The sequence below is a fragment of the Chrysoperla carnea genome, chromosome 4 (genome assembly GCF_905475395.1).
Source record: "Chrysoperla carnea chromosome 4, inChrCarn1.1, whole genome shotgun sequence".
In the NCBI taxonomy this organism is placed as follows: Eukaryota; Metazoa; Arthropoda; class Insecta; order Neuroptera; family Chrysopidae; genus Chrysoperla; species Chrysoperla carnea.
Window position 1 is genome coordinate 43,213,941 of NC_058340.1, and position 15,912 is coordinate 43,229,852.

The following is a 15,912-nucleotide window of genomic DNA, read 5'->3' on the forward strand; positions in this document are numbered from 1 at the left end:
ATTATGTTAATAAGAATATTTTTAAGAATTACAGATTAGAATAGATTCGTAATCTCAAAATTTGTAATAACACATCGAGATGAAACCTCTTTAGGTGAATCAGGACGTCGCTTTGTCTAACATCGGCTCTGGTTACTCTTCTTCTGTACTTTCCATTCCTATGTTGGAATGACATAAACTAACATTTATTCTTATTTCTACCTGAATTTAAAATGAGCATGATGTCGAAGTCAATAACTCTTGATTTCAAAGAGATGTATTATGTTTGAAATGAAAACTCGTTAAACTTTTAGCGAAAAATTCCACTCGTACTTGCATACAAAAAATACTCAATTATTATTAAATAATTTAAGTGAACATTGAGTTCAATTGGCTAGTAGAACTGTGGGAGACCATACTCAAAAATCCAGTGTTCGGCATTTTATATTTTTCCCAATTTAAAAAAATTGTCTCCCAAATTAAAAAAAGAAACTTTTGTGACGTTTCAAACATTTTTTTCGGAAATTCAAAATAATCTTTAAGTAGTTAGATTTTCGTAACGGTTGCATGATGGGTAAAATCAATTGGGTATTATAACTGAAATGCAATTTAAAGACAATAATAGCTTGTTAATTTTTAGGATTATATGGGAATTATTTTATGATTCCGCCAAGAATAGGAACTTCATCTAAAATTGTTGGACAACGAAGACGATGTATCGACTGTAAATTCATTGGAAAAGAACGGCGTACATATATTCTATGCCGTAGTTGCATGCATCCTGTGTGCAAAATATGCATTGAAAATTCAGTGCATAAATATCGTTGCGAGAAAATGCAACAAATTCGATTCAATGCAACAAGAATGCAACAAATTCCATTCAATGAGACTAATTCAGAAGACCTAACTTACTATAAGTACTTACCTAATCAGTATTACTAAACAAATATTGCCGGTTTTGTTTTGTTACTTGATATTATTTTTTGTAATTATTTTTGACGAAATAAATTATTTTAAAATAAGATTTAAATTCTTCCAGCAATATTTTTCCATTTCCTGATATTGTAAATTTTAGTACATTGTATTTGTAGGATTTTTACGTAGTTTTTTTGAAAGTTAATTGAACTTTAATGAAATAAAATTTAACAAAATGAAACTTATTTTTTCAGGTGGCCGATTTTTCTTTTCCACACCATATTCTAATAATCAATATCAAATGATGACATTAAATAAATGCCCGACATGTGGGCGTGTTTATAAACATAAAAAAACATTAATACGTCATTTACGCTATGAATGTCAACAGGAACCAAAATTTTGTTGTAATTATTGCTCTTATCGGGCATATCAAAATATACATGTTAAACATCATATGATCAAATTACATCCGGAAAAGTGCGAGGAAATGTTTGGTGAAAGAGCAATGTATTTTAAACCGTATAAATATAAACACATCGCATTAAAATAAAAATATAAACAAAATTTGAGGCCATGAGAGCCAGAGTGGCATAATTGCATTTTTTTCAATATTGAGCTTTGTATTCGAATCTGTTCTTAACGGTAAAAGTGGTAGCGCAATAGTGACCTAAAATTTATTCTTTAATTTTTTCAATAGATAACTGCATTTATCGATTTTTCCCTATCGAAAAAATTTCCTTTTCCTTTTCTCAATACCGTAAACTTTTGTTTCTGCAGTTAGGCCCCTCTGACCTCATTTAGCCTCACTAAATCTGTGCTAGAGCAACTATCACGAATTCGTAAAATATTCAGATATTTTCAGATTAAGCTCTCTATAAGCAATATAATTCGCCAGAATCAGTGTCCATATTTGAATGACCGTGACTGCCATATTTAATTCATTATCTTATCATGGAGCAAAGAAGTAATGGCTCATATTAGAGCATTCAAGCATACCGAGAACTACTACAAAATAATTCATAAAATGAAGGATTTTTAAATATGGACAAAATGCGTTTAAATTAATTTTGCAGTTTCCATTAAAAGTTAATTCATCCACATATTTAACTTGAACATACGTAAATCTACTGGCACCATACACAATTTTAAAAATCAGCAACTAAATACGAGAATTTTCTCTATTATGGGAGAAAGGTGTTTTTTTTTTTTTTAATAAACACAGCTGAAACAAATTTTCCTAATACAGTAGAATCTCGATAACTTAAACCTCGGTAACATAAAAACCTCTGTTACTTCAAAAAATACTATGTTCCCTTCCCATCAGAACCCAAAACCTCTATAACTTAAAATACGCAACCTCTATAACTTAAATAAATAATCTCTGTATAGGCCCTCAGTAACTACATAGAAACATGTACATACCTCTATATAAACTAGCGTACATAGAAACATGTACATACCTCTATATTAACCTTTACCTAACATAGACACTTGATAACTTAGAACCTCTATAACTTAAAATATTTTGTGTTTCCCTTGGACTTTAACTTATCGAGATTCTACTGTATAAATATTATCAAAGATAATAAATAAGATCTCTGGGATATTTCGACGATTAGCTAATTCATACTGATGATGATTACTTGGTAGTCGAAATACGTAATACAAAAATTGATCTGGGAAATTGGGGCAAAAATCGTAATAAATTTTCCCAAAATCATTCAAATTTTGACCGTTATGTCTCATGGTGCTATATTTGTGTATAGTTTCAATACCTGCTGAAATTCATAATAATTTTTGATTAGCATATGAGATTACCTCTTGTACAAATTAGCGTTGTAAACGAATCCGTTAATTTTAAACATTTTAAAATTAAATTTTTAATTCGAATAATAGGTATATAAAAGCGTGTATTTGTTATGTGTAATAGTTTAGTTTCACTGTAGTATTTATTAATTATAATACAAATGGTAAAGCATTCGTAAGTTTTACCAAACGATAACCGTTCATTTTAGAATCGAATTTACAAAAAGAAAATTGAACCCATCTGAAACATCGTTTTTAGAAAATAGTGTCTCATTTGAACATAGGTCTAGGGCTTGAGCTTATCTTGGTAACTCATTTTATTATAAATGTAAAGGTCTTTTGCCCGGATTTCATCTACCTAACAATTTTTTCTCTATAAAAATTTTCATATCTTTAGATATGGAAAAATTCTCAGCTACACCCTTAACGTTACACAAGCTTAAAATTGATAAATATTTGATAACGATATTCAAATAAATAAAAAATGTGAAAATAATTTTGCTCGAATTTTAAAAACAATTTTCCATGGTATTGGGCGATGGACTCTGTTTTATTGAGAATGGGACAAAAATTATTATTTAATTGCCTTCTTATTTGAATATCGCCCAACAGATATTTATCAAATTTAAGCTTTTGATGCTATACAAATTTTCCAAACTACCAGAAAAGGAATTTCCTATGAAAATTTTGTAAAAGAATAAGTTGTTTGATACCACCTTGACAACTGGTTTTTGATAATATTATTAAAGCTGTCCTAGGATGAAAACTAAGTAAAGAAAAAATTTAATTACAATCTAGTATGTATAAAGATGTGTTTCGTTGATTTATTTAATCAACATTTCAGATAGATTCAAATTTTTTGATTATGAACGTACGTAACTTATAAAATAAGATAAAAACGAACGATTTGTTTTTTTTTAATTACCGTGTAATATTTTCAATTTTTTGAAGATGTAGATATCAATTAAGTATTTTTTTAATGTTGAATAGTTACCAAAATGTTAAATATAAATTTTATCCTATACTGCTGAACTATATCTACCTATCGTGCAGTTCCTTAGCTCAGTGGCGGATTTACCAGCAGGCTGAGTAGGCTGGAGCCTAGGGCGGCAAATTTTAAGGGGCGGCAAATTTAGTTCATAAATTTTTTATTTCGATTGACAAAATTTAGAAAAAATTATAATACACACACAAAATACGAATTTCAAAAATTATAGAGGAATTAAAATATTCAACAAAAACCGAAATATAGTCCTATATACAGTGCTAAATAATAAATATCTCAAAATCTCTGCATAAACAATTGCTAAACGCTTTTGATTATAATGTAATGATCATGAATTTTTAGAATATCGCAATAGCGATTCCATATTATAGTCGAAATTTAGTTATTTTTACATATTTTCTTCACTGATAATTACTATAATTTTTAAAAACCAATTTCTGGATCATTAAAAAGTCTGTCTTTATTCCTGCGAGATCAGAATCTAGGAAGCATTTATCCAAACTTGGATATAGTACTTCGTATGGCTCTTTGTACACCAGCGACAAATTGTTAAGGTGAAAGTTAAGCTTCTCTTGCTTGAAGAGAGTAAAGAACTACCTCCGATCGACTTTAAGTCAAGAAAAGCTAAACGCTTTAGCTCTCTTGTGCATAGAGTCAGAGCTAATAAACAAGATTTCGTACGACGATATAATAAATGATTTTGCGAATTCAAAGTGTCGCAAAATAGTATTGTAATGCTTTTATAATTTGACTTGAATTATAATACTAACAAATAATTAAGAAAGGATATATTTATTGTGTTGTTTTGTAACTGTAAGTGTAATAATAAATATTTATCAACGTTCGCCAAATCTAGATTTTTTGTGTAAGCTTTATTCCTATTACATAAGTATTGTATAGTTTTAACACATACCTTAACTTACTTTAAAATTGGTACATGTTTGAGATATTTTTTGCATAAAATATTGTTTTTTGATAATTCTTTGCTGTAAAAATAATCAAGGATCTAACACGTTACCATAGTTCTCGATGATACTAACCATACGGGAAAAGTTGATGTAATGAGGATAATGGAGCACAAATCATAAAGTTGCAATTTTATTGATAGATAATTGATATGATTGTGAACTAAGATATCAATATTTAGAGGCGGCAAAAATTGAATAGCCTACGGGCGGCAAATCTCTAAATCCGCCACTGCCTTAGCTATAAATTTGATCTCATCGAAAACGGGAAGAAAGAATGGAATTTGGAATACATTTCACATGGCACCTTAACGTAAATTGTAAAAGAGAGATTTTTTTTTAATTACCTATACTATACAATACACGAGTGTCAAAAGGTTATTTTACAGAGGTTTGTATCATATATTTAAAAAAATGCTTTGCAAAATTTAACATAAATTAAAAAATTAATTTGGGAAAGATTCTTTTGATAAAATTTTGTGATTCAAGCCTCAGGGTAGGTATATATTTATCAAAATAAGATAAACAAATTACTGCAACCCTTTCTTTTTAAAGAAAATGTTTTTTTAATTTAAAAAAAAAAACTGCAGTCTGTATATCCAAGTTCCATGAAGTTTTCTGGATTAAAAAATTGACTTTGTTTAAGTTAACGTATTAGATGAGATTTTGTTTCATATTTATTAATAATTTGAACACACTGTATATGTAAACTTTTGTATTATTTTATCAAAAATAAATGAAAATTTCCTTTACCGAGCTACAATTATTTTCAAAAACAGAAAAATAGACTACTTATCGAATTTTTAGGTAAATATACCTACTTTGAAAATCTTCTTCGCCTACATTTACAAACGTAAAATAATTCAAGTTCAGTAACTGAATTCGGATTGGTTAAACTTTTGATTGGTTAAACTAATTTTTACAACACTGTATTATTAGACTCTATATACATCGAATTTAATTTAATTCAAGATTTATCGATTTATCGTAATGATTCTATTCGAACTCTACAGTTCCATAAAGAACCAAATTATGAGCAGAAAAATCTTCAAAGATCCTTCCATGTGCTGTCTCTGTTTTATTCACAGTGTCCCAAAAAAATGTATACACTCTTTTTATGCCTGTAACATTTATAATTATTAAGATGCGGAAAAATTTTAAATTCAAAACAATGTGAATTAGTGTAGAAAACAGCCATTTATCGAAAGTATTCAGATTATTGGCTATTGTGGTCTAGGCACAGGTGATAAAGCTGACCAATGAAATCCAAAATTTTCCTAATCGTTATATTTAGTATTTGGGCAAATTCATTTTCAATGGCTGCTTTTATCTTAGTGATTGTAGCTGGCCTTATTCTATAAATATTGTGCTTGAAATGTCCCCCACTGGAAAAAAAAGGAATCTTCTAGAAAATTATTAATACATTTCGACGACTCCTCTTTCTTTTGTGGCCATAATTGGTACTGTAAATAAACAAAAGCGTCAAAGGCTAACCCTTTCTGTTTAAAAATTTTAGGTTTTACATAAAATATTTCCGATTTAAAGTAGGGGCAACGTATGAATTTGCTTTTATTCGTTTAAACTTCTTGAATTCGTATTTAGAAAATGAGTTCGTTTACATTTATTGGGTTCAACCAGTTCAACAAACACATTTTTAGTTGGGTAAAAATATATTTATTTTGTATTTTGTAAAAAATTTTACATTGAAAGACAAATAAAAATTGAGAAATAACCAATGTCTTTTTTTCCAGGATTACGCCGAAAAGATGGAAACCGAATTGTTTACATATGTTCGGATTGTGGAAAATCGTACCAGTATAAACAATCGTTAACCAGACACAAACGATTGGAATGTAACAAGACTCCATTATATAGTTGTCATTTGTGTGATCACAAGACATTTCAGAAAAATAATTTATTTTTGCATATTACGCGAAGGCATAAATTAGACGCAACAATGATATATCGTCCAAATAATAATTGAAAGTAACAATTGTTGCATAAAGCAACGACTTATTGATGTACAATTTTCAACCAAAATTTTTGTCCCTGTTTAACAATAAGGACATTGAATTGCATCTTTTTTGAATGTTAATGATACCAACAAAAAAGAAGATTGTACTAGAGAACGAAAATACTTTTAGGTTTACCTTTATCTTTTGCCCTATTATGTTCGCTTTGTCTTAACATCTTTACTTTATCTTCTTCTTTCTTTTTTGAATCTGCGTTTTAACAGGCCATTCTTATTTAAAATTCATTTTGCTTTATTTTGGTAATGGAAATGTTTCCGTTAAACTTTAAAAGTTTTCAAGATTTTTGGAATAACCTTATTGATTTTCAGTTTTTACCATAGAAAAATATAAAACAAATAATTAATTTTATGACTCCTAGCATATAAAAGATGGAGCTCTGTCACGGGCATTGTAAACTTCTTTTAAAAAATTCAACAAACATTCAAAAAAGATGAAGAATTAGAATTATTTTACCGTGAATTATTTGCAAAATTTCTCAAAACTTGAAATAAACATAAAAATCATTGAGAGGGGGTAGAATTATTGTTTGAAGCAATCTCAAAAATTTGCTAACCGTTGTAAATAATTAGATTGGACTAAATATCAATAATTTTGTATTTTAAATCTCGATAAGTAAAGAAACTTATTCTTACTGGCGATAACTACTTGAAGAAGAGTTGGGTCGAGTTAAAATTTTAATTGGTTCAAATAGTTATATATTTATATTTTATAATATTAGATGTTCTTGTAAACAAATATTAGAATTATGTAATTCAAATTTCTGTGATTCAAATAATATTGATTGAAAAACAGGGACAAAATATTTAACTCCCTTAAACCAAAAACAAAAGTTAATTCTAGTCATGATGTGATTATTTTGTTTTTAAATAAAATTCATAAAAACACCAATCGTGTTTTTATTTTGTTTTTTGTTCTAAATTTCAGCGTCAAAAGTAACCATATTTGAACTAAAGGTATTTTTTTCCTCAACATTTAAATATTTATGTTTTAATTTAAAAAAATATTTTCATGAAATAATGCGTTTTTTTTACATTTGTATTTTCAGTGTTCGCCTGTCCAAAATGTGGCCGAATTTATAAATGGAAACAAAGTTTACAATTACACAGAAGATTAGTGTGCGGACGTGAGCCAAAGTATCGATGTGACAAATGCGATTATCGTGCATTTCAAAAAATTCATCTCACTCGCCATCGCAATAAACATCATGAAAGTTTGGTACCCAGTCAAATTTCTATTATTGAACGTAAAATTATTATTTAAATGTAAACAAAATTTTATCTTAAGAATCTAGAATTCATTATCATATGCACATAACGTATCAAAAATAATTTATGGATCTTATTAATAGAAATATAAAAAAAAAATGTAGATTTTGTTTTCCATATCAAAAAATGTACGTAAATAAGATTTAAATATGAAAACAAATGTGCTGCTATCTATCAGTATTTGCTAGAACCATTTAGATATTTAAAATGAAATATGAGTAAGTAGAGCAGAGCCAAGAGATGGATTCTCTTTTTGAGTAGAATGTTATAAATATTATGTAGAATTCTAGTTTAATTTATTTTAAAACCGTTTTATTACTGTGATTTAATCGTTTAAAATACTCAGTATTACTTATATTGCTTGTAATTCCGAAAATATTTTAAGTTTACAAATCAAAGCAACTACCGTCAATAATTTTAAATATTTTATTTATTCATAAACACTTAAATATTATAAAAGTTAGCTTTAAAATATAATCAAATAGACTGGTATAAAAATTGGCTTATTAATGTAATTTCATGTAATAATGTATTTGTATTTTATTTCCATCAGTATTTTCAATATTATACGATAATTATTATATATTTAATATATGTAGATATAAATAAATTTAAAGCAATATATATTATTTATTTATTATTAAAATTAGTATTTTATGTAAAAATATTATTGAAATAATATAAATAAATAAAATGAATTTAAAATATACTGCTTTAGCTGAGACACAAACCTTTTTTTACAGATTACTAACAGTTTGAATGATTGAGTACAGAGTGTGTGGTTTTTGTGATACATCGGAAATTTGACAATTTTCAAATCGACTAAAAATAAAGCCTTTTGTATTTCTTTTTCCTTATTTTTCTTAAGTGCAAGTATATGTAGAATCTTTAAAATCATTCGTATTTTAATTTGATTGTATTAATTTTTTTATTATATATTTTTAGGTTAAATATTTCTCCAATTTGAATTTCGATTCTTTAGAATCCTTTTTATATATCATTCAACTAAATGAAATGATTAATGAGAGAACTATACAAAAGATTTCTATTTAAGACATTTTTCTTCGTGTTATATACTTATTATCTTCAAATTACATACCATAGAAAAGACATTTTCTGATGTTTAGATTTTTTTATAAAAATGGCTGTATATAAATCATAATAATATTAATCTGCCTTCATAATTAATGTTTCGACCATATTTTATATCGAAATTTCACTATTTTTTACTGTGGAGTATTTTTATTTGTGAAGGTCCATAATACTTACGTACAATATTTTCAATATGTAGCTTTCCCGACGACGAAGAAGTTATGTTTGATCGCATGCTTAAATGTTAAAGAAGGGTAAATAAACCATTTGGGACACTTCAATTAGATCTGTATTGAGGCAACAACCCCAGAAAAGATCGTTGAAATATCAGTATTTTCTACAAGACTATTTTTTTCGCCTTTAATCGATCGAAATTTGGCGTTGAAGTAATTCATGGATTTCTATTGTACTAATACTTGAAAACAAAAATCTATGTCACTTCAATGGTCATTTCGGGGGTGACTGCAGCAGTGTACATCAAGTTGGAACACGTAGATGCTTCACTTATCCTTTCTGTAACATTTTGGTATGTAGAGTAACCCCTTGGTAGCTTTTTATTGTCATTGGGAATGCTATGAATGTAAAAAATAATTTTTAAAAGTGTTAATTACCTTATTATCTAAAATTTTATTGGTTGGATAATAAGTTAGCTTATAGATTCGTTATTTTCGATTTACAGGATATTATCCATGTACCATGTGTAATAAAAGGAGATACAAATCAAGAATAGCCTTAAACGCACATAAACGTGATTACTGTGGAAAGGAAAAAAAATTCGGATGTACCTTTTGTAATTATCGATGTTATCAAAAGGCTCATCTAACATCACACATAATGCACCAGCATCGATCATTACCATTAAACATTCTTGAAAGTACTGGTATCAAATTTAGATAAAAAATATTGATCTAAAATTTTCGGGACGTTGTAAATATTGATTTATGTAGAAAATACCCATTAATTTTATTTTCAATAAATTCGTAATAAAGTATCTGTAATGTAATTTCACTCAATATTCTTTGTAGTTTAATAAGAACAACGTAAGTACTTTAGATAGGTTTCTTTCTATCTGTAGATACATTTTTCTTGCTTTACAGAAAGATTGTCGAGTCTATTATATGAAACAATAATTTTTGTTTTTAATTATTTTTTTAGGAGCAACATACTACAGATGTCTGAGATGCAGGCGATGTTACAAGTTACGGACATCACTTAATCTACACATGAAATTGTACTGTGGGAAAGAGAAATCGTTCAGTTGTACATTGTGCAACTATCGCGGTTATCAAAAATCACATTTAATATCACATATGAGGCATAGGCATAATATTACAATGCTTGAGGATGGATTTTCATTAAATTCCATTTTAGTTAAACATATTCTCCCATCCAAATAATAATCAATTTTATTGTAGATCTAAATATTGTAAAAGAGGTTTATTATAAAGCAAGAAGCAAAAGTATGTTTCTCATTTATTTTGTAATGAAATTTTTTTATGGCCTGCCTAAAATGTTGAAAAAAAAGCTGGAAGTCGCTCTCGATATCTTTCAATTATGGTGATACGATGATTTTTTAGGCGTTAGAAATTTCTATAGATTATTGAAAGCAAAACGGTGTGAGTTTTTTTGTTAATTGCTTGGAAACGAAGACAGATAGCTCGAATTAAATAACAGATTTTGATCGAAGAAGGAATTACCTTAAAAAGGTAATTGCTTCTCCAAACTCGGGTAAAAGTTAGTTAATTAATTTAAATTTAATATTTTTTGTTTTGTTACCTTATTTGAAATATTAAAATACAGGATAATTCCAATTATTCATATGTTTCATTTTTATAAATGAAACATAAAATTTATACAGAATACTGATAATAATAGTTTTCACAAATAATCGGCACTGAAGTAGAGTTTCCTTGTACTCGTTAAAGTTTTGGATATTTAAAGTTCTATAGTACTTCAGGAAATTTATTTTTCTAAAATATTTTATCACATTAACACTGTTTTCGTTTTCAAGTTGAAAGGAAAAAATGTACACTTTATAATTCCTAATTTTAATAGACCAAAATACAGTTTTGTTATCTTTTCAAAGTGTTAAGTGGACGAATGTAGTTTATTTAAACTTTGGCTTGTAATTTGTAAAAGTAACAGATCCTCAATATGTGTATTGTTTATATTAATCGTAAATGATGTTTCAGAAAATTATCTTAAAATTTGTACAAAAATGAGTAATTTTTTTCGTAACGGATGTAATTTTAACTATTCTTGTCGTAGTAGTTGTATTTTCAATTAATTTATTTTCTCGTAAACGTAAATTCGCTTAATTCAAATAATCTTTTTAGATTGTATGAAAATTTTTAAATATTCTTCGTATTTATTGTAAGTCATAATTATTTAAACAAATTAATTATATATTCATCTTGTAAAGAAATAAAATAATATATTTTTAAACATTTAAATATCTACAGTTGGAGTTTATTTACAAAATTTTAATTATTGTACATATTTTTTATTTTATTTTTATACATTTTTGTTTTTCTTTTAATTATGTTTTTCTTTTTCTTTATATTTTTAGAACAGAAATTATTTGTTTGTCAATGTGGAAAATCCTACCAAAGAAAGTCATCATTACGTGTGCACTTAAATTATCATTGTGGAAAAGAAAAATCATTTGCATGTAATTATTGTGAATATCGAGCGTATAGAAGATACGAACTTATTTCTCATCTTAATAAAAAACATAAAATATTTTATGAGTATAAGTATGATTGAGTTTCAAAGTTATTTATTGTTTGAAGGAGCGAACGTTAATGATAACTTTAGTTCGAATTATGCTTTGTTAAAAAAAGAAACGTTCAAAAAACGGCTTAAGTTAATCCAAATGTAAACTTTGTAACTGATGAAATGGTTTACAAGTTATTGCAAAATTTGGACATGATCAAAACTTCTTACATTAGTGTAGAATAATACGGCAGACTGTAGGTATATACTTATCCCGCAAGCTAGTAAAAAACGGCAAATGATTTGATTGTACCAAAAACTAGACCTAGCAAATTACCAATCTTATGGTAAACTTCTTATATTAGTATATATCGATTACGAAGGCGTTGTTTAATTATACAACAAAAAATTACTAATCGGACAGGATATAGGCTTGCGAAAAACGCTTTGTTTGGTCGTTTCAAGAAATGCAATTCATATAAATAGCGTAAATTTTGTATTTTTTTAAATAGTTTAATATGTTCGCAAACCCACCCTCTGAGTCGTGTAATTTTATGGAGGATTATACGATATTTACTAATGCAAGAATTTCAACTCAAAAAGAAAAATTTAGCAGGTCTGGCTTTTGGTGCTTATCAATTTATTCTATACTAACTCAAAAAGTTTTGGGCATAATCAAAATTTGACAATACTTCGCTTCTATATCAAATATTTATTTATGTTATATAATAAAAAAAATTAACATTAACTGCGTTTACTAAGTTATAACAAATCATTTTTTAATTTCTAATTATATTTCTATGTTTTAAGTGTAAGTCTTCATTGACAATGTACCAAATCATAATTGTGGATTCAGTAATTTATTTAAAAATTGTACAGTCCTTTTTATAAAATTAAAAATTCAATTCATACTTACCTGTTACTTTTTATTTCATTATAATAGTAAGCTGTTATAAACATAGCATTATTATAATTCTCGAAATCGAGTAATTAGAAAAAGTTAATTTAAATTTCTCTTGCCTGTTTTCATAGAATTGCTTAAAATATTTCATAACGTATACTAATCTCAATTTCAATTTTTTAGGTTCATATCCAAAAATTAAAAAAACATATTCCCAACGAAAACGTAGTGAAATATGGAAATACTATCAAATAGTTGATGAAAAGTATGCCAGTTGTAATGAGTGCAAACATAAATTAGCATACAAAAATATATCAAATTTGAAAACACATTTTATTCAAAAACATCCAGATAGAGCATTTTTATTCTTAAAAAAATTATCTTAAACCTTCTATTTTGTATATTTTTCACAAATAACGCTTAACAACTCTAAAACTATTCCATTAACAAAACGTATATAAAAAAATTAATAATTGTATATACAAAATCTATGTATTTTCAGTGAATCAAAATTGGAGTTCAAAACGTCCACGGACTAGTAAAATATGGAATTTTTTTACGTTTGTTGATCAGGAAAATGCAATTTGTAATAAATGCAATCAAAGAATTTCACATAAATCAACAATATCAAATTTAAAAAAACATTTACTAAGAAGACATCCTAAAGAAGCTATGATAGCAAATATTTTAAAATTTCAACCACAAACTTATTACGTTTTGGGTGGTGATTTTATTAAATAAGGAAACTTAGGAGCAGTGTTTATTTGAATTTTGTTTTCGTATTGAGATAGCTGTAAAATTATTTAAACAAATTTGATATCTGTATTCGTAGATCAGAGTGGTATATAACCCAAAAAACAGCCATTGTCTATTTTAGATGATATTTCTGAGATGATATCTCACTTGGACATTTAGCATCTTCATATATTAATAAAACATTTTTCATAATAAGAAAAAGTAGGTGATCGATATATGGGCTGCTAAATAAAGATAGATTTCGGCGTTTTCACTTGATTAATACTAAATTCTGCCACTTATCGACCGTTGTTTTACTGTGAATTCACTATAAAAATGTGTTGCATTTTTTTGTGCGGACGCTATCTCTTTAACTTGAGCACCCTTTTTGTATTTTTTCTTCCTGGCCTATTCAACAGAATAAGGCCTTCAGAACAAGATCCATGAAATATTAAATTGACAAAGGTAGCATTCATTTAAAATATGAGTTGCAGGTTGGATAACTTCGGCCCAAAGTTCATTTAATTCTTTGGCTTAAGTTAAAATATACAAATAATAATAAAAGGGTACATACCACAAAATCTGTTCCTTAATTTTAAATTTTCCTAAAAAGAAAACTGTAATTTTTATAAACTATTTTTAGTTACAAATAAAATTTTTTTAACGTTATTAATGGATTGATTTTATACTTTTTTTCCCAAACTTTGATATACAAATGTAACATTTAAATTACTATTCAATTTCTGTTTACGTTTTAGATTATCGAAAACGATTAGAGGATTGTCGTCGCAATAAAGGTCAAATGTGGAATTATTTCATTCAATTGGATGAAACTTATGCCGCGTGTATAGTTTGCCAACAAAAATTATCTTACCGATCGAACATAACAAACCTTAAAAAACATTTTTCAAGAAAACATCCAAATATTAATACAACATCATCGTCCAAGATTTCAAGTGTTCCCGATTCTGTTAAAGATTTGAATATTAAATTTTTCTAAATAAAATTTTTGTTTTCTTTGAAAAGGAAAAAATTTTAAATATTATTTTGCTAGGAAAAAATCTATAGAATAAAGTTATTAAATTCCAAAAATATATAGGATTTGTTATTTCCAAATTGATAAATTAGACCAGCGATTGTACCTAATTTGATGGTGTATAAACACATGATTCAAAAGTTTGCACAATTTTTGAAAATCGTTGAACAAAATGAGTATAAAAAAATATACAATCTCAATCGAAAATGTTGAGAAAGATTGATAATATCATCAAAAACAATGTTTTTTAGATTTTATTATTTCGTTTTCAAAAAAAAAACATAAAATATGAAGAATTTAATTTACGAAATTCGCAAATTGAAAAGCTCTTTAGGTTGTTTGCTGCTTGAGTTCTGAGAAACTATTTCTTCGATTGTCGGGAATTCCAAGCAGTATCAAAAAACTTTGGTAGTTTTAATTACTTAATTCAGTTAAAAACAATGATTTTTAATTTTTATTCAAACTACAAACATATTCGAGTATTGAATCTATTACTCGACCAACAGTCAAATGTATCCGATTTTTGTAGTTATTTGGTCAAAATAACTCTAGAGACTATTATTTTAATCAAATTCTGGTACAAAAAGTAATTTTTGATTTTTTAATACCCTTTCTTTAAGAAAACCCTTTCTTTAAGAAAATAGCAAAAAATCGATAAAAATATATTGTCTCTCATTTCGATAAAGCTCAGTATTTTATTTTAGTACAAGGTAATTTAAACACACAAAAAATAAATAATCCAGTTTGTTCGATGATAGTGGTGTTGTTTTTCATGCTAACGCCAAAATCTCTAAAAAATAAAGGACTTTTTCTAAAATTTTGTTCCAGTTTTTCAGTACAAAATAGGATACGTCAAGCAGAACAATTTTTGGTTTGTTTCACATTAGTGTATTTAGATCTTATACTTTTTTGAAGTAGTACTGACACGATGCTGATCGACCTAGATAAAATAGAACTATTTTAAAATGAAACCACAATTTTGTATTTAAAATTTCAGATAACCAACCATTTTACTTAACTACATATGATTTTGGATCAAGACGATATAGAACAAAAACCAGCCAAATATGGAAATATTTTTCTATGATCAATAACGAAAATGCAACATGTAATGAATGTCTACAGACAATTTCATATAAATCAACAACTTCCAATTTACGAAGACATTTGTTACGAAGACATCCACATACAGCACCCCAATTAAAAACAATTTACAATTTATAACTAAGGCAGGAGATTTTTAAATGTTTAAATGTAAAATTATTTTTGGGGATTTATAAAAATCATAAAATGTTGTAATAGAATACCTACAAATATTTTTTCAAATTACAGATTCATGGAATTTTGAAAATTTAAAGTCATCACGGAAAACTAGTGAAATTTGGAATTATTTTTATGCCTTGAATAATAAACAAGCTGTATGCGATATTTGTCAAAAGAAATTCTCTTACAAAACAACAT

At 26.9% G+C, this 15,912-nt stretch overlaps 1 protein-coding gene across 1 annotated transcript; it reads left to right on the forward strand.

Annotated features, from left to right (window-relative positions):
- Positions 1-549: 549 nt before the first annotated feature.
- LOC123298726 (replication initiator 1-like) lies at positions 550-6,658 on the forward strand. Its single transcript, XM_044880819.1, has 4 exons — positions 550-553; positions 620-703; positions 1,149-1,391; positions 6,426-6,658. Exons 1-4 carry the CDS (start codon positions 550-552, stop codon positions 6,656-6,658), a joined length of 564 nt encoding a protein of 187 aa, XP_044736754.1.
- The last annotated feature ends 9,254 nt before the right edge of the window (positions 6,659-15,912 follow it).